The sequence below is a fragment of the Halichoeres trimaculatus genome, unplaced genomic scaffold, assembly GCF_033239565.1.
Source record: "Halichoeres trimaculatus isolate MK-OKI-2021-1 unplaced genomic scaffold, fHalTri1.1 fHalTri1_scaffold_10, whole genome shotgun sequence".
In the NCBI taxonomy this organism is placed as follows: Eukaryota; Metazoa; Chordata; class Actinopteri; order Labriformes; family Labridae; genus Halichoeres; species Halichoeres trimaculatus.
In genome coordinates this window covers 23,582,369-23,606,748 of record NW_027437187.1, presented here as the reverse complement: position 1 = coordinate 23,606,748, position 24,380 = coordinate 23,582,369, and the positions used below count along the sequence as shown (strand labels likewise).

Genomic DNA, 24,380 nt, shown 5'->3' with positions numbered 1-24,380 from the left:
TTTCTTTCTCCCTCTCCCTCTCTCTGGAGACAGTTAACGTGTTGTCCTTCTCCTTCACACACTGGTATCTGTTGTTGGGATATCGTGGGGATAACACAGTTTATAGCTACTTAAAGAATAGTGCAGTTTGTCCACAAAGGATGAGCAGAAGCTGGGGTTTCTCTTTTCTTGGATGAGACGGTAAGTTTTGGATTTCTGTTGTTTGAGTACAGGATGTCTCAGGGTTTGCCTCGTTGTAGCATGGAGCGGGTAATCTCGTGAACTCTCCAATTTAATCTGTAAAATTAACGAATGAATTATTTAATACATCTGAATTGATACAAACGTATTTTGCGATGCGGATAATTGATTTTACTCGTGACCTCGGACTCCTCTATAGTGAGTTCCTGCCGGTAATTTTAATACGATCTTTACTTTTTCCGATATGTATTTAATAGTGACTGCGTCTACTTTACGGTTTCTTTTTGGACGTTAGCTGCAGATTCGTCTCGAGTTATACGACCACGTATTTGCAGTTGTACACATTTTAAACCGGAAATGGAATGTAACTTCAAAAAATTGTCGAGGGTTTTGGAAGAACTACAATAGGCTCATAAACTAAAACTGTGTGATTGAATCATTCAGAAATGTTTAGTAAGACTAACTGGTTCAGCTTGACACACAGTATGAAGGTATCGAGAGAAACCGCTTCTGGTTTACACTTTCAAAATAAATATGAGTAGCGTGTAAGCGACACCAGCGTTTCGAAATTGACGAATAAACTGCGGCTACGCTAAAAATTAAAGTAGACCATATACATTTTATACAGTGATTACTTTTATTTGAATATTTTTTTTGAATAAACGTTCGTATGGTGACGGTTAATGCTTTTATTTTGAAGTTGACTTTGTCTTAGTACTGCTAACAGTGTCTGTCTTGACGCAGGCGCAGAAGGTGAGGCTTGTTAAGGTGTTTGTGGTTCCTTGTTATGTTATCCTTCTAGTCAAACTTGTCAGTGATCAAACAGCGCTCCTGTTTGCTTCCTGTAAACTTAACGGGCAGGAAGAAAGACCTGAAACACAGCTCGGTGTGTCATCCTGCTTTCCTGTGATGGTTTGTCACACATAGGGCACCCATGGGAGTCAGAGGAGTCGCTCTTTAATCCGGGACCTTTAACAGCGACTGTATTGTTTGACTGAGATAGATGCCGCGGGGCGCATTAGCAGCAGTCAAGCGGATCACGTCGCTTTTGTGTCTGTACACAGCCCGCAGGTGGAGTTCAACACACACACACACACACACACACACACACACACACACACACACACACACACACACACACACACACACACACACACACACACACGGTCCATGCACCATGTGCTGCTCCTGACCTGCTATAGACCAGCTGCTCAGCAGGGGTTACTGAGTAAACCTCCAATCTCTTTAATTACCTCCCTGTTTTATAGATAGGCTGAGAGGCTACTGTAAACACATAGTGCCTGGAGCACCTCTGCTTTTCTTTCATACAAAAATGTTTGCACTGTTCTCCTGATTAGTAAATGGCTGGTTTGAATAACTCAAAAATGATTCATCATGATAAACATTTTGGTTTGTCTTTTGTTGGTGGTTTTAGTCTCATTTTCTCATCCTAATTAATCTCCTGTAACTTCATTACAGTTGAAACTTTACTGTTGTCGTTGGGGTGTTTCACAACTTTCCATTTCCAGCTTGATATCAATGATTTGTTCATTTTTTGAACTGTTGAACTTGAAGATGAATGTTAACTACAGATGCAATTTGGGAAAATGAAACACTATAATAAACGGTTGTATGAGCTACTATGATTTAGAAAAAAACAATTTATTGACCTCAAGATAATTATTTGTACCATGCCTATTTCTGTTATCAATCTCAAATAGCTGATGTGGTTTGTCTGTTTGAAATGGAATTTGAAATTGTAACCACCATCCTAAGGCAACAAGAGACGTCAGGTACATACTGACTCAGAGGACTGAGGTAATGAGGGGAGGGACAGAAATTGACTTCTTTGGATGCTTTTCTTGTTGCTCCAGTTTAACTTGCACGCTGCTCATGAATGAGGAAATAATCCATCAAATCTGCAACCTTTATTTCCTCTAAAACAACTGCCAGTTCTGTTCTGCTGACCCAAACCTCATTTTGATGTTACGCTTTGAACACTAACTCCATTGTTTGCAACTACAGTAGTTTTGCAGGTCCACCTCTTAGTACACACTTCAGTTACACCTGATCCAGTTGCAGCAGCAGCAGCAGTAACAGCATGACAGGTCATCCTGTGTGCATCTGCTTGTTTGTTCATCTTCCCACACCTTTGTGCAACAGGAGTGTGTCTGCGTGTCTCCACCCCTCATGTTTGTTCAGATGCTGGAGGTCTAGCCATCATGGTGGCGGCACCTGGTGACATGATGACCCTCTGTGTACACCTCCACTGAGGATACACACACATACACACACACACACACACACACACACACACACACACACACACACACACACACACACACACACACACACACACACACTCACACACACACACACTCACAGAAACCTGCAGGCAACAGCCAGACACAACCAGGCGCCCCAGCAGAGTTAAGAGTGGTTTGCCTCAGATAGTTTTATCTTTTTGCTTCATCTTCATATCAGAGCGTCGAGACTGAGCCACACACTGCAGGAAAGATCGATGACACAGAGGCTGAAACAGAAAAGCAGACAACGTGATGGGAGAGGCTGTCAAACGAGCAGTAAGAGACTGAAAAGGAGACAGTGAGAGGGGAAATGACAAAGCAGAGCAACACGGACAGACAGAGAGAAGTGTTAGTCTCCCCAAACAGCTGCTATTTATATCTGCTTTTTGGATTTGATAGACAGTGACAAGATGTTTGCAGACAAGAACACTGATTATAGCCATAGAGAAGAGGTCGTGAAAAGAGGAGAAGCTACCTGAAGTCAAGGGAGGGAAGGGTCTGAGTTCAAGGGAAGTTTTTCCAGTTGTAGCAGCTCTGTCTTCAAACTGTGCTTGTGATAATTTATAGACCTTTCACCAACATCTTATTCCTGTTATGATTGCACCGTAAACATGGCTCTGCTATAGCAGACAGTGTTTAAAAGAACAAAATAATGGCTGTTTCACTTCTCATGCTTCCTCCTCAATTCTGTTTTTGTTGCTAATTCTCTGCTGAGGCTCATCATCTTTGGATGTACTTGCTGAGGAGTTCATTGCTGGAAGTGTTGGTTATAACATTATGTGATTTTTCTGCCCCATTTACTCCACCATTATAAATGTGTTCTGGCTGTTTGGTCCCCCTGGGTTACATGCGTACACTTTTTGATGCCTGAATCCTGACTCAGCTTGTTGTTTACATGCTTGTGTTAGCGCACACTGCTTTACATGTGTGTGTTTCTCATGAGAAAATAAACTTAATGCCTGTTTCTGTGTGTGTGAGAGTGTGAGATGCAGCACTAGGGGGAGTGTGTTCGTTGTTTATAGATTGTAAGGAAGTGTTAAGTGTTTCTGAGCGAGCTGAAGAGTGACTCAAGCTAGTAAAGCCATTTAGCAGCCCCTGGAGTAACCCTGGAGACTGCTGTGTTGACGCCACTCTGACTGCTATTACAGACAAGTTTAAGAGGCTGTAAAACATTTGGCTACTTTTCCTCCCCCTCTGATTCTCTTTCTCTCACTCTCTCTCGTATATTTGCTTGTCAGAGGGAATAAAAAAGTTTGCCAGCTATTGTGATGGCTGCAGTAGCAGTTGTTGAGATTATCGTCATTTGTAGGAACCCAAGTAATAATGTCATAAAACTTGAATTGAACAAATTTGTTGTTGTGAAAGAGAATTCTGTGTGTGTGTGTGTGTGTGTGTGTGTGTGTGTGTGTGTGTGTGTGTGTGTGTGCGCATACTTGTTGGTTTTCTTTGCAGGAACTTTTCGCAATTTATGTGTTAATGTTGTAGCAACACAAAAACACACGGACACACTCAAGCATGCTCTTGTGATGAAAGTTAAAGAGAAAATAGTTTGTTTCAGCCTCTTCTTCTTTCCTAATGACCCATCCCTGCTCAAGCGCACACTTCCACGCTTATACACACATTGTGCTCTTTTAATGAGCTGACAGGGCAGAGCAGGTCCCCCCCTGCTGTCCTTGCAGTCCCCCCTGTGCGGTGGGTGTTAACCTGTTTTTGTGAGTGGTTACAGAGCGAGAGCAAAAGTGCAGCAGGGTGAGAGACACGGAATAGGTGTCAAACACAGAGGGCTCGCTGTGTTTGATATCGCTTGGATCATGCTGAGCTGAGTTTTAGTGTGTGTATGTGTGTATGTGTGTGTGTGTGTGTGGGCGTGTGGGCGTGTTGGTGTGAGGATCAATGACGTCACACAGAATGTAAAATCCATTTTGGCGAAGCTGGGGGTAGTGTTATTATTAGTTTGTGGCACAGGTTGGAGTATTTCTGTGAACAGCAGGTGGATGATACCTACCAGAGACTGAGGTGTGATTTGGTCGAAAATATACTGAAGCTGGATAAAGTACAAAGGGACAACGTTCATACTGTTCAGAGATTTTTTTCTTCTATTTTTCTCCAAACTGCATACCAAAGACACAATTCAAATGTACTTTGAATGCACTGTAAACATGTATCTATTTGACGGAGACATGTCTGAACTCACCACTTGTATCATGACATGTTAGCATTAGCTGATGCTAATCAGAACAGTGCCTGCAGTGTTTTTTACCCTCACATTTTTATGTAAAAACTAAACTTTTCATGTAGTTATATTTGTCATGTTTCAGGGGTTAATTGCTCTTGGTTTAGTCATCCAGAGTACAATTCTACGCAGCTATTAGCTCTACCTGTTAGCTATCTAAAAACAGTGTCAATTCTATGTTTCCACTTTTCTAAAACTTTTTTCACTACAATTAGGCCCTAGGTTCCCACATTTCTATGAAGTTTTCTAAATTAGGTCTTGTATTTCCACATTTCCCTTCAATTTAAGCCCTAACATCACCCAAGATTTTCTGGAAGCACTTTATGATAAATAAATGAATGATTGAGTAATTCTCTTTTGATTATCAACAGCGGAAATCATCACAATCTCACGTCATTCTGTCATGTCTTGTCATCACAGAAAAAATTAAATAGGCTGATCAAAAAGGTTTTGGCTGTAGCAGAGCATATGGATGCTGAACCATTTTTTCATTTCTTTAAGACAGACAAAAAAAAACAGATTTTGGAAAAAAAAAACTTAAAAAATGTAAGAACATAAAGCCTAATTAAAAATAATCTTAGGAATGTGGGAACCTTGGGCTGTGGGATTAAAGGCACATTCCCCTACCAACGTACAGCCTAACCTGAAGTCCTGACCTGACTTTTTGTATTTTTTTGACCCAGGATCAAACAGATCAGATATTTGCACCTGTATAATCAGTAGGACTTGAACTTTAAGATAAAAAAAGAAAGAAATTAGTTGAATCATTAACAGATGCAGAGATGCAGATGACATCACTGTAAGCTTCTCTTGCAACATTGATGTTTATTAGAGTTGTAAAGTATATTATCATGTTTGTAACAATATAACTGTAATCCTGTTAGTGTTCAGACTCTAGCTTTAACAGTTTAATGCCTTAAATGATATCTTAGATGTTTTGTTAAGTGACTTTACTTTGTCTTGGGGATACATTTATTTGTTTTTACTAACTCTCACTGCTAATAGCCCCGTCTTCAGCTCTGACTTATTTGTGCTTTCTCTCATTTTTCATCCATCCCATAGATTTATACTGAGCTCTGAGTGTTACAGCCTCATGGGGGCTGCTGGTGTGGCCTCTGAGTTGTGTTTATTCATCCAGTCATCACTTCAGAAACCATCCCTAAAGGGAGTTAAATGTCTTAATTTGTATTTAGGGCTGCTGTGTGTTTCACTCTCAAACATCCTGCTGTTTGGGGCCAGCAGAGGTCAGAGTTCAGAGGTGAAAGGTCACTGTCAGAAGCTTTCCCCCTCCCCCACCTCACCCCTGCCCTGAAAGCAGGCAGAGGTGACAAGCAGCGAGAGACAGGGTGATGGATGGAGGGTTAACAGACACATGCAGGCGCACACACATACACACATATACACTCACACACACACGCAGACATCACTATAAACCCTCCTCCTCCTCTTTCTACCTCCCCCATCCTCCAACAACCACCACCAACCTCCCCTCTGCTTGGAGTGGGAGCCAAAAGGAGAAAGGATGAAAAGCAGAGAAAAAAAGAAAGAGGGAGAGAAAGAGAAGGACAGAAGGGAAGGAGAGAAAAGAAGGAATATAGAAAGATAAAAAGGGTGTCAGAGAAGAGAGCAGAAAGGATGAGAGGGTGATAGAGAGGGAGGGCAAGGAGGAGGGGGTGGGTGGATGTAGAGGGGAAGGAGGAGGAGGAAGAGAAGGAGGAGGAGGAGGAGGAGGGGGGAAGTGGATAGAAAAAGGTCACGTGACCACGTAGCAGCTGCAAGGCTGAGAGGGAGAGAGAGAAAGAGTCTCAGAGAGGAGCAGAAAGACGACGAGCAGGAGGAGAAGAGTGAGCGGGAGGGTGAGTGTGTCTGTTTGCATGTTTGAATTATGTGGACATGCATATGTTAGCATGTGTTTATGTTTGTGAATGACAGGGGGAGAAATATCAGAGGAATAGCCTGGAGGAAAAGATTGTAAAGAGAAAAAAGGAAGGAAGAAAGCTGAGGGGAGATTATTTGTGTTGGCTTTTGTTAAATGAGCTTCAGTGTGCTGAGATAAACGAGAGGGGGGAGATAGGGAGGAAGGAAAGAGTGAGTGAGTAAAAAGGAGGGAGGGGAGGGAGAGAAAGAGTCGATAGAAACTGTCTTATCATCTCTGCCTTGACTGCTGGGCTCAGCAGAGACAGAGATACACACACACACACACACACACACACACACACACACACACACACACACACACACACACACACACACACACACACACACACACACACACACACACACACACACACACCGAACGCACGCACACACAGCCTGTCAGGATCTGAGCTTTTACTCTCTTCATCTCCCTTTCCCTTTCTGTCTGTTTCAATTTCAATTTGCTTCATTGGCATGACGTGTAAAAACAAGTGCAGCCACAGACACAAAAAAGAACAGTAAATAAAGAAAATGATCAGCGTGTACTCAAAACATCCAGAAAAGCACACTTAAAGAAAGAAACATACTTGATCTCAGGATGTATAGATGTATAGAAATGACTTTAACTGTAAGCAGGATGGGTGTGTGTTTAAACTTTTTGATTATAAACTACAAATGAGCTGCTTACAGAGTCCCAGAATCTTCAGACTTTGTTAAAACTCTGATTTGACCGTAGATTTCTAAAGGTCGTAATTAATGTCTACTCTTAGCTTTTGTTTTCTCTCTCTTCATATTCCTCCCTCAATCTGTACATTGCCCGACAGCTTCTTCAGCCTGCTTTTTCTCACTCGCCTGAAAGCTGCCAGTCAGAACGGAGACATCCTATAAGATTATTTTATGCTGTCAATCAACCCACACATGAGATCAGATAACCTTTAATCTTCCGTGTTGATGAGAAAGAAAAAAAGGAAAAAAATCAATCATGGTGTCAGATGTGCATGTATGAATGTTGCACATGTGTGTTTTCTACTTTTGCTGTCTGTTTGTCCCTCCTGTGGAGAGTGTGTGTTTGTTTGATAGGTGTATACATACAGTACATGTGTGTATGTGTTTGTGTATGTCTTGTGGTAATGAGGTCATTGCTGTGGCAGGCTGGGAGGAAGGCAGGGGGCTGCTGGCTAATTCCAGCTGTAATTAACATTAGTGGGTCAGTAAGAGGGTAGAGGTGAAGATAAAAGGTTACCTTATCCACGTTTTCTCTAAGGGTCCACCAGTCAGTGGATCAATGTGTTTACTGATTATTAGTGTGTGTGTGTTTGTGTGTCTGTGTGTGTAAAAGTGAATTGATAGCTGATGGTGTTTGCGTGTAGACTCCACCAAGGTCTTAAGATGTGTCGGCTGGCTCCCTTGAGGAAATGGACATGGGTTCACTCATGTGTGTGATTTGCTATTAGGGTCACCGCTCTATTTGACACAGCTCCACTCGCTTCACTCTGTCTGTAGTGGAGCTGACCCACGCGTATGAGCTCACTATGATGTCCAGACACAAAGGCTAATACGACGCACACACACATGCACACACACTTGTCTATTCCTTTTGAGAACTGTACATGATGAGTTTCATTCACTCTAGATTAATGAGATACCAGCTGTGTTCAAACTCAGACAATACTTTCTTTCTGTCACATTCTGGGTCCTCTGTTAACAAAAGAGCCACACACTTGTGCCAACTGAATCATCTGTTTCCATCTCCTAATAAATCAAAATTTCTTCATATATCAAACCTCTCATTTTCTTTTTGTTCTCCTCCTCAGGTATGAACAATGAGTCCAATAAATCACCATCATTAGGAATGATCTCCACAGCAACTCGCACCACGGCTACTGTCAGTCCCCTCAGCCCTCTAACCAATGGGAACACAATTGCCCAGTCTGCAAACTCCGGATTCGCTGCTGCCCTGCGTAAACTGGCCAAACAGGCAGAGGATCCCAGAGGTGAGCAAGGATCGATTTTCTTTAAAACTTAAGATCTCCAGTGAGTCAGGTCTTGGAGATCTAACATGGTCCTGAGCACAAACACACGCATACACGTTTACTTGGGTCACTCTTTGGGACATTGGATGAATGTACACTACCTCCCTAGAAGCCTCCCTGGAACACAACCTTGACCACTGAGCCGTGAATCTGCCTCCAACTATCGGCATCACCTTTGTTTCCAGTTGGACAAGCCGTCCCCAATTAACTGGTCGTCAGTCTGACATGTGTACCCAAAAGTAAGCTTAGTCATACACACACACACCCACTGACAGCAAACATGTTTTTGTCTGTCAAACCCTAAGAGAACAACCTGTGCTGATATTGTTGGCTTTTCTGAACATCCAATCCTGTATCTTTTGTCAGACAGTTTATTACCAGTTTATCAAACTGAACATTGTTTAACATTAAAGGAACTGCCTCTGTCTTCGAACGTCGACCTCTGAAAAACTTCGGTGCTCAATTTCTGTATTGGTAAAATTACAGAGAGGGGACATATTTGATGTGTTACCGGGCTGTTTTCAGTTTTGATGCTATAGTCAAGTTTAGCGCAGTGTTTTGCAGAAAAGGATGGTGCGAACTGAACAGCTCAACTTGCAACTCATAGTTTATAGAGACGGTGAATGACCTTCAACATCAGTCGGTATCAGGACTTACAGAGCACTGCATTGAAGTAGGATTGATAGAATCCCGCAGGTATTTCACTGCTTATGCTCGAAAGTGCTAAAATCTGATGTTTCTCGAGTATTCGCTTGAGGCTGGACCAAGAAGTACCAGAAGTCACATACACACCAAGCCAAAAAAAGCAGTTTTCAAAGCAGAAATTAACCTATTTAAAACCTGGTTCAAAAAACGTCTCCTTTCTGAGTCGCTAATTTTACTACCTGCACCCACTGAACGGGGGGTGAATTTTTTTCTAATTTAGCCGTTCAGAGGATATTAAGATCGCGAGCTCCCCTGATAAGAGGCACAGCTGAGGGTCACGTGACCGACAGGCGCCCTATGGCTGTAGGTGAAGCCCCTGCCACTACCAATATGGCTGCCATAGCCGATGTGCTTCATTTTCCGTTTCAGAAACAGACGGGTGACGTTGGCGAGACTACGTCCGTGTTCTATACAGTCTATGCCTATGACGTAGTTGGTGGTGCTGATGAAGCCAGCCTTTGTGAATACCTGAAGGAGTTTCATAAGCGAATCAGGACAGGGCCTAACAGACCAAGAGCTTGTATTTTTTTAGAGAGGTGATGCTTTTGAGATTGGAGAATGATTCACTTTTAGAGTAATTGTTCAGTTTTTCTTAACCTTTTATTTTAGGGTGTGTTAAAAAAAACATGTCACCCACAAACTTTTATGAAGCAGATTTTCCTTGTGAGTCTGTGTGGTTGGGTGTACAGGTCAAAGCTTTTTGCCAAATATTCCGACAACAAATTAGAGTTGTAGAGAGATTTTAAGTTTCAAAACTGTTTCCCTTATATCTAACAGGAATTTCTTGACTTTGAAACTTGGTTTTCTTTTGTGCTCCTGTCGTAGAATTCAGGAGTTAACATAATTTAGGAAATGTCAGTAATTGGAGCATGGAGGCTCTTCTATGCAAGAATTTAGGTGAAGCCCAAAAATGAATATGGCAGGTCATTTTTCTGGTCATTTTTTGGACCAGAAACTTGGATCAGAATTTTAAATAATGGAGTTGGTGTACACTGTAAAGCCACAACTCTTTCTTAAGGGTTGCTGATAGCGTCATTATTTACTAATGGACTTGACAGAGATATCATTCTTACAGTCAGTCTGGAGTTGAGATATTTCTGTAGGATGAGAATGAGGTTTGAATGAATGATTGTTGGGTGGTGTTGTACAGCACTGTGCCAACATCAGAGCAAGTAGATCATTTCATCACTGTCCAATGCGGTGTTTTGTGGATTATTGTGAAATAATTTAAAGCCTGGTTGCTTTTCTTTCTTTGTGTGTGTGTGTGTGAGTGTGTTTGTGTGTCTTCAGCTCATTGGTGTCCTAATGAAGGTGTTGAATAAGAGCTGACCTATTCCGACCTCTCCATCTCTGCCTCTTCCTTCATCCGTTTCCATTCATCTCCTAATAATGAGAATCTAATTACAGCCAATTATAACAAGCTCTCTCCTCTCCCTCTTTTCTCCCTCTCTTTTTTCCTCTTTATCTTCATCTCCCTTTCTCTTCCTCTATCTATCTCCATCTCTACCCAAGGCTCTACTATCCCACCTTCTCTCCCTCTCATTATGCTGCCTTCTTACTATCTTTGAAAGTCTTTGTGCGTGTCGATTAGTCAGTGCTACAGTAATGGAGTAATGATGGAGCAAAAGCACAGAAACTGTCTTTATCACCTTTATCATCACTCCTTACAATCCTGTTTATTTATGACATCTTTTTTCGTTCTTTGTTTATCTGATTTTTGTCTCTTTCCATCAGCGTCACACTCTTTCCCTCCTCTCCTGCCTCCTGTGTCTTTTTCACCCTGCTTTATTCTGTCACATTTTTCCCAAATGCTTTTCATCAGGATGATTGAATCACTTTTTACCTTGTTGCAGGCCTGAACACTGACAAACAAGATAGTTTTCTTCTTTATTTTTCATGTGCCGTCTGTGTTATGCCAGGTGGAAGGGATTGTTTGATCCTGAAATCTCTTTAATCCGATTAGCTCTCTGATAATTGTGGTTTATTCCTCCCTCTTCTTTCCTGTCATTAATCATGTCTCTCTTCTCCGGCCTCAGGTGCTGCTCTCAGTGGTGAGTCGTCTCCTGTCTCTTCTCCGGCCACCAGCCACACCTCACCTGTCACCACCCCCAAGCGTGGCTCTTTAGGGCCCCTTCTTGGTCAGACCAGAGGCCACGGTGTCCCCAGCACCCCTCCAGTAGTCACCATTGCCCCGACAAAGACCAGCAACGGCCTGTGGCGAGCTGACGGAAGAAAGGTGAGACACATCATTTATCAGGTCTGCTGGTTTCAAGTTTGAGACAAATCACCCGCTGTTCCTTTTTTTGCCTGTTTCTCTTTAACTTCATGTTGTCTGTCTCCTTGTGATTCTTTTAAGCGTCCTGCTGCTGCTCCCTACATTAGAGAAATAGTCCCAGTGCTTGTCAACAGAATTGTCAAAACCAGCCGTCCCGCTCTTTCTTCCTTCCTCTCCTTCTGTTCTTTCACTCACCCTTTCTCTGTCTCGTCACATTCTTTCATTTTTATCCTCACACTGCCCTGCCTCGCCCCCTCTTCCTAGTTCAAGTCTTTTGCAGCAACACATGAGGGGTTTGTAAAGAAACACTGGAGGCTGCAGAGACTGGCACCTATTGTGTTCAGCTTCCTGCAGTGTTAGTGTGTGTATACACGTGCATGTGTGTGTGTGTGTGTGTGTGTGTGTGTGTGTGTGTGCACTTGACCCTTCACCACAAAAAGGGCCAAGGATGTGAAGAGGGACCTGTGTATATGAGTGTGTGTCTGTGTGTGTCTGTGAGTTAAAGGTGGGGCAAGGAACTAGGCCCCCTCACACAATGCAGGGGTGAGCCCCCACTGTCGCCACTTCCCCCCTGGATCAGAGCGGCTTTTCTCCCCCTTCACAAAGACCACTCTGTGGCTCGGCCTGCCCGGGGCTTCCATTCAGACATTCAGAGGGAAAGACGGAGGGAGGGAGGCAGGAAAACAGAAAATAGGATGTTTAAAAGAAGGGGAGGGAGTGTAAGAATGAGCACAGAGAGAAGGCTTTGCGTGGATTCAGTGTTTGTCCTTGATGTGTGTAGCTTGTCTTACGGAGCAAGGCAAAGGACGTGAGCAATTTAAACACAGACGACTTCTGGGTGTTTAACGGTGCATCTGTGAAGGCCATTGGCTGTCTGAGGGGGTCAGAGGTTAAAGAATGTGGTGGCTGCTCTCCAGACACTCTCTGTGCTGTTTGTATTGTTTGAACTGCAGATTGCTGAATGATAAAGAGAGGTTTAGGAGAGAGGATGTGCTGATGGTCAGTATCTGCTTTCCATGAGCAGCACATTCAAAACAATGCAAACACATGCAAAGTGCAGATATATCACTGCAAGTCAAGTGTTGTACTGAACTCAGGTAGCAGATTGGGTGTTGCTGGCATAAGTCATTTGTTTGTGGTTTGTCTGAGGTCCATCTTACCTGTACGGCTGTCTGTTGCTGAGGCAACAAGATGTACAATGGATGAGAAATGTTCTTTTCATGAACATGCAGTAACATATGTTTTATTTCCATGAGAATAATTATCCACCAGGGCTCAGAACACATTTTATAGCACTATCTGGTGCTCACAACTACAAAAAAATGGGACTATCAGGAAAACTTTAGAAGCACCCACAAAATATTAGGTAGCACCATAAGTTTACATGCCTTACTGTGTGGATTATATGGACAGCACATTTCATAGGAGAGCCATTCAAAGTCTTTCATACTGCAAAAACTATAATCTAGTTAAGTGTTTATGACATAGCTTTAGTAAAAAAAAAAATCCTATTTGGTTTATGATGAGCCAGATTTACCTGTCAAGACTAGAAAATGTCTTATTTCAAGGAACTAGAATACAAAATTGATGCCTGATTTGCTTGTAAAAAGTAAAATAATGTGCCAATGGGGTTAGAAAACTTTGCTTTTTTAAGTTTATTTTTGGTAAGAGTAATGTTTATTTACAAAAAAAATAGATTAATGAATGTTTCTTAAATAAATGCTGGATTTTTTTAATCTGCATCAGCAATTCAACATAAATTTGTGATACCAGGAAAAATCTTCATTTCTTCAGATTAATGCATAGCACACATTCCTGCTTACAGTGTCGGCCTCCTCAGTAAATATGCACAAAAAGTTTCCAAAACACAATTTTGTTCTTTAGTTTTTTCCCTTCATTAGAGTTTTATTTCTGAGTCAAGGTCAGAATTGAATCGATCAATGATCAAAGCAGCCTTGTCCTCTAAGCGTGGAGCTCTCAGACAGGCAGGCAGAGCTAACAGTAGAGCAGTCAGCCAGATATTAAGATCATCTCCACTTTGATCTTGACCTCTTATGACTTATCAGACCCACTTTTCTACTCCGCTGAGCTCCTGGGTGGAGCAAAGGGGTTTTACCCAGCAACTTCCTTTTCTTTTTTTTTTTAAACTAAACTCTCCTCTTCCTCACTTCCAGTCAAACATGTGCTCAGACCTCTCAGACACACACAGCTCTGTCAGCTCTCACACTGTCTGTCTCCCTGTCAGGCTGAGCCAAGTGTTCAGGGCCTCAGTCGGGAGCGAGTGAGTGCTGAGAACACCCAGCCTCAGCAGGACAACAGAGCTCCAGCCACCCCTTCACCTCACCCTCTGGCTCACCCCTTTGGCCTCACCCCGAGCTCCATCATGCAAGACCCCAGATTACAGAGTCTCAGGTAAGTGCAACTACTGGGGCTGTGTGTACCCCTCAATTTGACAAAGCTGAACAGTATTTTTTAAAGTAATACTTCTTTTACTGGTTCTTCAGTTTACCCGGGCAGATGCACCCCGTGGTGCCCTCTGGTGCAGTCCCAGAGGAGTATCTGAGAGCACTCAGGCCGTTCACCGCCTCAGATGACCTCCGGCTTAGCTCCTTACCCCTCAGTTTAGACCCTGCTGCTGCCGCTCATGCTGCTGCTGCTGCTTACTACCACCCTGCCTACCTGCACCACCCACTGTCCTTACCAAGGTAACACCTCTGAATCTGAGGATTTGATTTCTATTTGTGTCCAGATAAGACATTATGAGAGTCTGATGTGATGGGTCAGGAGGTGCAGCTCGGAAAAGAATGATTTTGTTTTGATACTCTGCTTGTCACATCTTTTTCATATTTCCACTCAAGTAATTTACGCCACATTAACATCTCACCTGTAATCTGAGTGTCGTAATAGTTTTCTTACCACTGTGCTGGCGTCAAAGGTTGTAACAGAGGCGTTACAAAGGCGACACAGGATCACTGTGCTGAACAGTATGCCCTGAGTGTGTGTGTGTTTATGTGAAGCTTCTGCTGTGTGTTTACCTCCCATGCTTCCACAACACTGTAACATAATGTGAAATCACACACTGAGACTACAGTATTGTGCTGTTGTGGGATCAGTATGAAGGCACAAAGGTGTGATGACAGCGGAGCTTTGTTAGAGCACTGCAGCAGACTCACAGTGTGGATAAGGCAAGAAACAATGATCAATTCAAACTATATTTTTTTAATAATAGAATTTAATCAAAAGTTATGAGAGACAATCTAACGCACTTGTTAAGAATTTGTAAAAGTGGTGTGTATTTTTGTTGCTTCAGGCTTTTATTTGCATATGAAGCTCTGTTTAACTCATAAATGCAGGTCACTAATCTATCCACAACTTAACCTCCTGAGATAATTAAAAACTATAGATCAGGGGTCTGCAACCTTTACTTTCATAGGAGCCATTTTTCCTCAGCTCACCTGGATTAAAGGCCATTCAGGATCCACAAAATCTACTTTATCTCCGATATAAAGAAAAAAACAGTGAATAAAATTTTATATGTTCTTAAAATCTAAAATAATAAAATCACCTAGAGAAAAAGCTTTTTGAATTTATGGACTTGAACATGTGATGTCTTAGTTTTGTGTTTTTTTTTTTAATTTCTGCAACAATTTCAAAAATTAACAAAAAATTAGAAAAAAAATGTTATTTCAAAACTAATATTTTTTTAAATTTTCAATTTATCAAAAATTTTGAGGTTTTGAAAAGTTACAAAGATTTAAGAAAAACTTTTGACATTTCAAAAATTTGTCAAAATATTAAAAAAGGAAACAAAAGAAAAATTGGAAAGATAACTTACACTTCTGAAATTTGCAAAAATTAAAAAGAGAAATATCAAAACTTGCATAAAAAATTCCAACATTTTGGAATTAAATGAATTTTCAAAAATGTTGCAAAAATTTTCAATTAAAAAAATACTTGAATTTGATGACATATTTTGATAACATCGCCCAACTTATCATTTTTTGCTGTTTATAAATGACTTTCCACATATCATTCATGTATTTTAAGCATGTTGTCAGTAAATTAATCCATCCACACAGAATTAAAATCTGTATTTTCTTTCAAATTTGTCTTTTTGTAGATTTAGGTTTTTTTTTTTTATCAGGGCTGTAAAACTATCCTCTGTAAGAAATATAAAAATATTTTATTTCAATACTATTTTTTAAAGCTACAAGGAGCCACTGCAAAGGAGTCAAAGAGCCGCATGAAGCTCCAGAGCTGCAGGTTGCAGACCCTTGCTATAATAGTAATAGTGTAATAAATGGAAGTTGTCTCCGTGACGACACTTGTCTGTTCCTGGTACAGTCACAAAGCTAGTATTTGAACCAGGCTGAACACGTTTTTTTTTTTTTGGCTTGGTGTATATGTGGTTTCTTGTTGTTCTGAAGCCGGCCTCAAGTGAACACTTGATGAACTGCAGCTTTTATCACTTCTGCTTAGGCTCCATTTTTTTAATACTAGATTTTGCCCCTTGTGAAAAACAAATGGTGAGCCTTTGAATGGCCCAGTTCAGACATTACTACAGTGTATTAACTGTAAATACAAGGAGAAAAAGAACGCTCTTGTGAGTGGTAAGTGTAACAAAAACCAAAGTAAAATGTGATTAGTCTGACTGAGTTTCCTCCCTGTGTGTGTCTCAGGATGGAGGAATCTCTGTGTCTTTCTGCGCTGCGGTCACAGTTCTACTCAGTGCCTGCAGGGGGCACCTTTCCTCCTCTCCACCCCTCTGCCCTCCACCTGCACCTGCCTGGAGGCCGCTACCCTGGAGAACTGAACCACGCAGTGCTTGCTGAGAGGTAACACACACACACACACACACACACACACACACACACACACACACACACACACACACACACACACACACACACACACACACACACACACTCAGAGGCATTTACACACACTCCCTCTCTCCTCCCTCTGTCTGCAGGGCTGTGTGTGTAATCTCTCTCTGCAGGGTAGGCACAGGTTGCTGAGTGTGTGATATTTTTAGCACACACCCCACAGAGCCTCCTATACACTTATCACATATACTGCCCTTCACACACACACATATTGCACACGAAAACTGACACACGTTCACAAAAGGCAAAGGGAAGTCCGTCTTTTGGGTCTTTGAGCACCTTTCTCAGTGTCGCTGCACACATTGTTTCCCTGCAGCATCATCCACAGGGGGAATAGTGTGTGTTACGATGTTATTTATCATGTTTCTGTGAGAGCTCCTGTGTTTCCTGTAGGTTTGTTTGTGCGTTGTTGATTGCCTGTGAATGTGCTGTACTGCATATGTCAGTGTGTGTGTGTGTGTTTTAATGTGTGTGTGTGTGTGTCCTCTTTTCCTGTGGATACCTATTAAGTGTTCATCTGCTCTTGCTCAGTCATGCTGTGTATGGATTATTTTCCTTGTGGTTACTGGAGAGACTGTGTGCAAATTTGTGTGTGTGTGTTTTTGTGAGTGTGTGTGTGTGTTTGTGTGAGGTTTACCAGTGTGTGGTTGATATCTGCCTCATGTTGGGTGTTGCATCTCTCACCTTTTCCCCTGCATGTGTGTGTGCGTGTGTGCGTGTGTGTGTGTGCTTACTTGTCAACCTCCCCCACAGGCTGCAGATGGAGAATGAGCTCCGCCAGCGAGAGAGACAGCAAGAGCGTGAACGAGAGAAAGAAAGGGAGCGTGAGGCAGGGATGGAGCGGGAGAGGGAGAGGGAGAGGGAGAGGGAGGAGGAGAGGGGGAGAGAGCGGGAGAGGGAGAGGGAGCTGGACAGACAGAAGGTGAGACAGAGGGAGAGACAGCAGCAGATGGTCAGAGCGGCAGAGAGCCACTACCTGGCAGAGCTGCAGGCTCGGAGGGCACCACCGGAGGACAGGGCCCGGCCCGGGGAGAGGCTGACCCCGAACAGACTGGGTACCTACACACACACACACACACACACACACACACACACACACACACACACATCTTGTTTGCAGAAACAAACACCTGGAGTAAAGGAAACTGTTTCAGAGGGCATTAAGCGTGTTTCAACCCCTTCCTATGTGGAAGACAATTTAATTTAGGAAATGTAAACAAATTAATCATACACATGGAGCTGCATGACTTTTTGCCCTGTGGGATTGTGGGAAGTTGGTTGGATGGAGAAAAGTTCATCTAATGACAACACATTTATCAAATTATTCTGGGGGCCATCTTCCTCTGATGTCACACTCAAGACTAGAAGCTGAAACCCAACTCCTCTTGCACTGTTTTAGGTTCAGTTAGAAATCAATTCAATCAATTGAAAGTATCAAGTAGAAACTGATGAAGCAATAATGATACTCCTGATTTAAGATTACAAGTAGATACCTGGAGAAACATCCTGTTATATTTCAAAATAAAACAACACATTTGACAGTTTCATCAGAGAACAGCCAATATAAGCATTTAACCTTACAGTAACTTTCAACAACTTCCTCACACTAGTATGTGGCTAAATGCTACATCAGCCATTGAAAAAAAAGTGGAAAAAAAAATTATTAAGGTAAAATAAATTGCTCACCTTTATAAGAATAGGTCGCTTCAAATTTTGAGCTTGATGTTGCTAAGCTTCATACTAGACAGATTTTCTTGAGATTTGATATCAACATTAACGACCTTAGTCATGATTAAAGAGACAAGTAATATGTTCAGTAAAGGATAATGAATAGTGAGTGGGTAGATATGTGAAATAGTTTCACAGAGTTTCACAACGTCATGCTAACGTCTAGAAATTAGCCTGCTTTACAGTTATATATGATTAACCTTAACACTTTCAACCAAACTCTGTGCTATAAATTTCTCCTGGGGGTTTATTTTCTTTTCCCTCATTTTTTTACTTCTTTTTAATGGCTGATGTAGCATTTAGCCACACACAGCTGATAACATCAAAGCTGGGAAATTGTTTAAAGCTACTATTGTTATTAAGAAGAGTTACAGGTCAAATGTTAATGCTTTTGCTGTTTTTCCTCCGCATTACAGATGAGAGTAACAGCAGTACGTGTATAAGTTCCTCTTCTCTGCAACTTTTCTTTTACTTGGTCTCTTTTACTCAGGTCTCAGCATGCCTCATCATTACTTACACTGTTAGCTAGGTAATGAACCAGAATAACCATTTTTATATGATAAATATAGCTCAGTGTTTCTTTAAAATGTGCAATGTATTCCAAATCTGCTTAACAACGCTCCCTTTGAGAGTCAACCTTAGGTCAAAACTTCACTCACAAGATATCTCATGATCTAATCAAGTGTACGGGGAAATTTGCTCAACACTCTTCATGCTTCCTTCTGCTTACAATGACTCAAGGTTTCTTACTAGAGTTGGTCTGTAAATGCAGAATTAGTTAGGCTGCTTTTCCTTTTACCACACTGATATTTATACCTATGTAGTGAGTATTTATAAAGACAGCAGCTCTTGCAAACACAGTAAAATGCACATGGTGTAGCATTTTTGTGTCAGACTTTGTTGCTTTTTTGATGATTTTTCCTACAAGATTAACTATGTCAACTGGAGAATATGTTGCACCTGATTTTTATTTTCATTGCCATCACATGTTGAGCTATAGATACAAAATGCTTAGTACACTGAGTCCGTTAAATGAATGTCTGACTGTGCAGGCTTCTAAAACATAATTCTTTCTTTGCCTCACGTTTACTCTTTTAGTCACATACAGACCAATCAACTGAATGCTATCATGAAAAACATTGCTGAAGATGCCTTTGACGAAACAATGTAAGGCTTTTCATATTCATCGAAATGTTGAAAAAGACTGTCTTCATTCTGTTTTTCCAGATAAAACCAAGGACTCTGAGCATCTGGGTTTCACCACACCCAAACCTCTGTCTCTGCAACCCAACCTTCACTCCTCCAGGGGCTCAATTCCTCATCCTGTGCCCAGTTTGGTGCCCTCTCACCTGGGGAAGCATCATACTGCCGTTGCTGGAGGGATCCATGAGGCTCTGGCAGCCGCCATGATGACTCAGAGGGCCAGTGAGTCAGTGTGGATGGCACGACAACGAGGACAGGAGAGGGAGAGTCCGCTGGAGGTGGGCCTCAGGTCACCTGGGAAAGGAGTGGATCAAAGAAGAGACACCCACAGGTGAAAGAAGAAAGCTTTAAAACAAAGAGAAATAGTTTTGTGATTAATTTGATGAAAATTTGAGCCTTACTGGAATTTATTTCTTGGAAACAGGACCAGCTCGCTGCATCACAACCCAGGCAGCAAGGATGTACCTCCCCTCCTTGGTGCTCCCCCTCCCTTAATCTCCCCCAAAGGTCCCCATCATCCTCCAGCACCTCCCACTACACTATGGAACCCTGCCTCCTTGGTGGACACTTCCACGGATTCAAGCAGAAAACTCCACCCTTCTACCCCACCTAGTCGGCCTCCCCCAGGACTTACCAGAGTTGAGAGACCCCCGCTGAGCTGGGGGGAGAAGCTGGAAGAAGGATGCAAGAGGGGAGCAGAAAACAAAGACAGGTTTGCCTCATTGAGAGGAGCAAGTTCACAAGAAACGGGTTCGTGGAGCAGAGCAGAGCAGGACAGGGCCATCCAGAGCCTGTATCAGAGACACCACATGAATAACCTCTACCAGAGACCCTGTGCACCTCTCTCTGTTCACAACTCCTGCACCGACCAGGCAGCCTCTCTGTCTCCAGCTCGGGAGCGGCAAAGCCAGCAGTCCAACAGCATGCTGGTGTACGATGAAGTTCTGCAGCAGCACCGCAGGTTACTCAGTAAACTGGACCTGGAGGAGAAGAGGAGGAAAGAGGCCAGGGAAGGAGGTGAGGAAGACAGAGAGGAGATTTATTAGCAGCATGTGTTGGCAAAATATACAAACGCACAGACAAGTTGTTAAATGATTTTGTGACTTTTTTGACACTTGTGAACAACAGGAAAAGCATCTTTAAACCTTGTCACATTTGCAAACATCTGACACAGAGAGAGGAAATCACCCCAGTTTATGAAGTTTTTTTTAGACTACCACAAAAAAGTCAGGCTGCTATGATTTTTCACATACAGACAAGTCTTTCTGACTGTCAAAATTTGCATAAGTGTTGATTTCAGCTGGAATGAGCGAGTGATGAAAAATGTAAGGGCAACCCTGCATACTGCTTTTTGAAACAGTAAAAGATGACCTCTACCCCTCTCCTCTAACCAGGTTATTACTATGACCTGGACGAGTCGTACGACGAGAGTGATGAAGAGGAGGTGAAAGCTCATTTAAGGAGAGTGACAGAACAGCCTCCTCTCAAACTGGACACAAGCTCACAGGTACACAAACATAGGCTTTAAACACACCTGCTGTAAAAAAGCTTTGTTAGGATGAGATTAAACTGGGCCATTTTTTCTCTCTGAAAGAAAGTGGATTTTCTGCGCATGTGCGGTCTGACCACGCTTGCCCATCGGGATGAGCTCCTGGCCTGTAAGAAGAGAAAGAGGAGGAGGATGATGAGAGAGCGCAGTGTCTCTCCACCAGCTGTACAGGGCAAGAGGAAATCTTCTTCACCTGTGACACCTCCAGTTTCCTTAAGTACCCCCTACTCTGCTGAGCAGATGGACAGCACACCTGAACTGGAGGAGAAGAAGGACTTCCTCCTCACACTCAACCTTTCACATGTTAGCCCGCAGAAAAGGAGAGGTAACTATTCCTGTTTATTCCTACGTATTCCTTTGTGTCTTTTTGCTACTGCCTCAAGTCAGGGAGCATCTCTTGAGGAGACTGGAGGAGGGTTTTATAATATGCTTAGTTGTAGATATTATAATTCTTTAAATGTAGAACCAAAAACAGTTTTTGATCAAAGCACTAACTATGTTTTTAGACCAGTTTTGGTCTTCATCCCTCTTTAAAGAGAGAGAAAAGGAATAGGACAGTGGAGCAGTAGGAAACTGGGTAGAGAGGGTGTCTAGGACTAGAGATTCTGTAAATCAGGCTTATCTGTGTCTGTGATGATGCATTGAATATAACCTAGATTTAACCCTGTAAAGCCTGACCCCAAAACAAAACGAAAACAACAACAACAACAACAACAACAACAACAACAACAACAACAACAAAAAGACCAGAAAATTCTAATGTTTTGGAACTCACATGTTTATTAACTCTCTTTTTTAAGTAAAGCTGCCTGTAGTAGAATGATAATCTTCAGGAGGTAGAACGCATTTTTCAATTTTTTTAACAGGTTTTTAAGGAAACTATATATCAGGGGTAGGCAACCTAGGGCATGGGTGCCATAGCTTGCACATGAGGCTATTTATGTTGGCACACAGAGAATAGTTACACTGAAGCAGAGTATAAAATAAATAAATAAATTATTGTGTTGTACTCATTGTATCCATTGTATTCTATTAAACACTTTAAAAGAAATTTAGCACACTATGAATGTTCTTGCATAAAATCTAACAAATAATGTTAATTATAATAAATTGAAATCATGACGTTACAAGTCTGTGAACGGGTTAGTAAGTAGTAGTAAGTAAGTAAGTGCATTGCTACAAATCTCTTGGGAGGTCAGTGTGCTAGCTTGCAATTGCATCTTTTTAGTGGTGTTATCAAGGCAAAGAAACCAAGTTGTTTGCTGTTAAAATGTGGTATGTTAGGATGTCAAGTGTGCAGCATCTTTTTGATACCGAACATAAAAACCCAATAATTTATCGGAAATCCAATAAAGGAGACTTCCTATCGACTGTCGATGATTTTATGACAGAAGTAAGTATTGGCACTTTGGGCTTGACTGTATTTTAAAGTGGCTCCAGGCATGGAAAAGGTTGCCTACCACTGCCGTATATCATTATGTTGAGATAGAGGTCCCTGAAACTCATGTATGAAATATGATCGTGTGGCAATATAGGGTTATGGAGCTTTTATAAGGTATATGATTGACAGGTGTTCTTATTCTGTTTTTTTTTTCTCTGCAGATAAAGAGAGGACAGAGGAGCTGCTGAAGGCCATTCAGAGGAAAACTGTGACATTAGACACACTCAGATATAAACCTCTACCTTCGAGTAGCAGTCCTCCTGCTCCCTCAGCTGGTGCGACATACGTATTCATACTTCAACTAATTCTCACAAATATTTATATGAATGTTTGAAGATTTCTAAGAACCCGTTTAATTTTTTTTTAGGTGACCTCTCCTTAGCCCTGCCATCCTCTCAACCAAACAGCCATCTATATCCAGACTCTCCCAGTCCCTCACCCCCCCACTTATACAAGCCTCGACATCTTCACCATAATGACACATCGAAACTGTCCGTGGACTCCCATGCCACCCGCATTCCTCCTCCACTGACCCTCCACCAGGAAAAGGCTGAATTCACTGACAGGAAGCACCAGGGCATCCAGAACGGGGTTGCTGCTTCTCCTCAGAAAAAGGAGCTCAATCCTGTGCAGAACGGACGGAGTCGGTCCTCTGAGTGGATCACACCTGAGACCTTCGCTCAGCACTTCCACCAGGCCGTGCTGCAGTCCACACACAGCACACTGCACAACAAAGGTTGGCAACTTACTCCCAAGGGTGCTTGGTTGTTATTTTGTCTGACTGAGTTTTTTTTATGCTGAGGTTTTTGTGCCACCTAGTGGTGTTCAGGTGCAATTACTGAAGCGTTAAACACAGTAAGCAGAGACTGACACTTCTTTTTCTGCATTCTCCTCTCAGGATTTTCAAACATCATCTCTGAGGCTGGCATGAAGTCCGACCGCTCACTGCCTCACAACATCTCTCACCTTAAAAGCTCAAACCATAACCACGTCCCTCAGCAGGCACAAATCAACGGCCATCACTTCCCCTTCCCTGTAGCCAGCAGACACCCTCCCGGAGCACAGGAAAACCGGTTTGATGACGATGAAGAGGAAGAGTCTGACCAAGAGGGGGAAGAAGAGGAGGAAGAGGATGAAGAGATGGAAGAAGCCCCAAGGAAGTGGCAGGGTATTGAAGCTATATTTGAGGCCTTCCAGGAGTACGCTGATGGTGAGTTTATGTTAAAATCAGTGGATTTAGTCAGTTTTGTTTAGTAGGACTGATACGCTTGAATGGCTCTCAATGGCTGTTTCTGTGTATTTTCTTTAAAGGGGCAGAAATATCTCTTTGCTCCGTACCAACTTATTATGCAAACGTGCCGGAGCTCATTTTGCAGATTAATTTGATATATCAGGTTCATATCAGGTTATTAAGCCTTGCATGTATTATTGGGTTTTGACCAATCCTTATCAGGTATTTAACAGCCGAGTTATAAGTAAGAAAGGTGGGTACTAATGAATTTCTAACACCTTGTTTTTGTGTTGACATATACAGCAGTTACTTGTCATTGGCATTAAAATTTAGATGAAAACACGACAAGGGAATGTTTACGTTTTTGTTTAAGGCTGAAAGATAGATGAGATGCTGTTTGTCTGTGGACTACTCTGAAAAAGGTATGATTATAATTTCTCTTTCTTTGTGTGTGTGTCTCTGTACAGATTGGAGTATAGAGAGGCAGGTTCTTCACAGTCAGTGTAAAAGACTTGAAGTACAAAACTACAACCTGACCAGAACCGCAGAGCAGCTCTCTGTCACTATGGGGGTAAGTACCTGAGTCTGTGCCAACATCTGTGCGTCAGAGATCCCTCTTCTTTCAGAGTTTTATGTCAGTTTTCAGTCTGTGAATTTGCCTAATGCATCAAGTCTTGCTTCTTTAATGAGACT

At 42.2% G+C, this 24,380-nt stretch overlaps 1 protein-coding gene across 6 annotated transcripts in view; it reads left to right on the top strand.

Annotated features, from left to right (window-relative positions):
* LOC141796564 (genetic suppressor element 1-like) overlaps positions 1 to 24,380 on the top strand; it is a 44,899-nt gene that overhangs the window by 19,149 nt on the left and 1,370 nt on the right. The window contains exons 1-16 of one of the 6 annotated variants that reach the window (XM_074677764.1): positions 880 to 933; positions 1,108 to 1,251; positions 8,451 to 8,630; positions 11,411 to 11,610; positions 13,895 to 14,061; positions 14,154 to 14,354; positions 16,329 to 16,484; positions 17,289 to 17,590; positions 19,491 to 19,797; positions 19,891 to 20,483; positions 20,861 to 20,973; positions 21,061 to 21,340; positions 22,618 to 22,731; positions 22,824 to 23,192; positions 23,355 to 23,666; positions 24,155 to 24,258. In XM_074677764.1, the coding sequence (XP_074533865.1) occupies positions 8,453 to 8,630; positions 11,411 to 11,610; positions 13,895 to 14,061; positions 14,154 to 14,354; positions 16,329 to 16,484; positions 17,289 to 17,590; positions 19,491 to 19,797; positions 19,891 to 20,483; positions 20,861 to 20,973; positions 21,061 to 21,340; positions 22,618 to 22,731; positions 22,824 to 23,192; positions 23,355 to 23,666; positions 24,155 to 24,258 (3,396 nt within the window). In that variant the 5' untranslated portion in view covers positions 880 to 933; positions 1,108 to 1,251; positions 8,451 to 8,452. The other 5 variants (XM_074677761.1, XM_074677765.1, XM_074677763.1 and 2 more) reach the window with 5 other exon arrangements.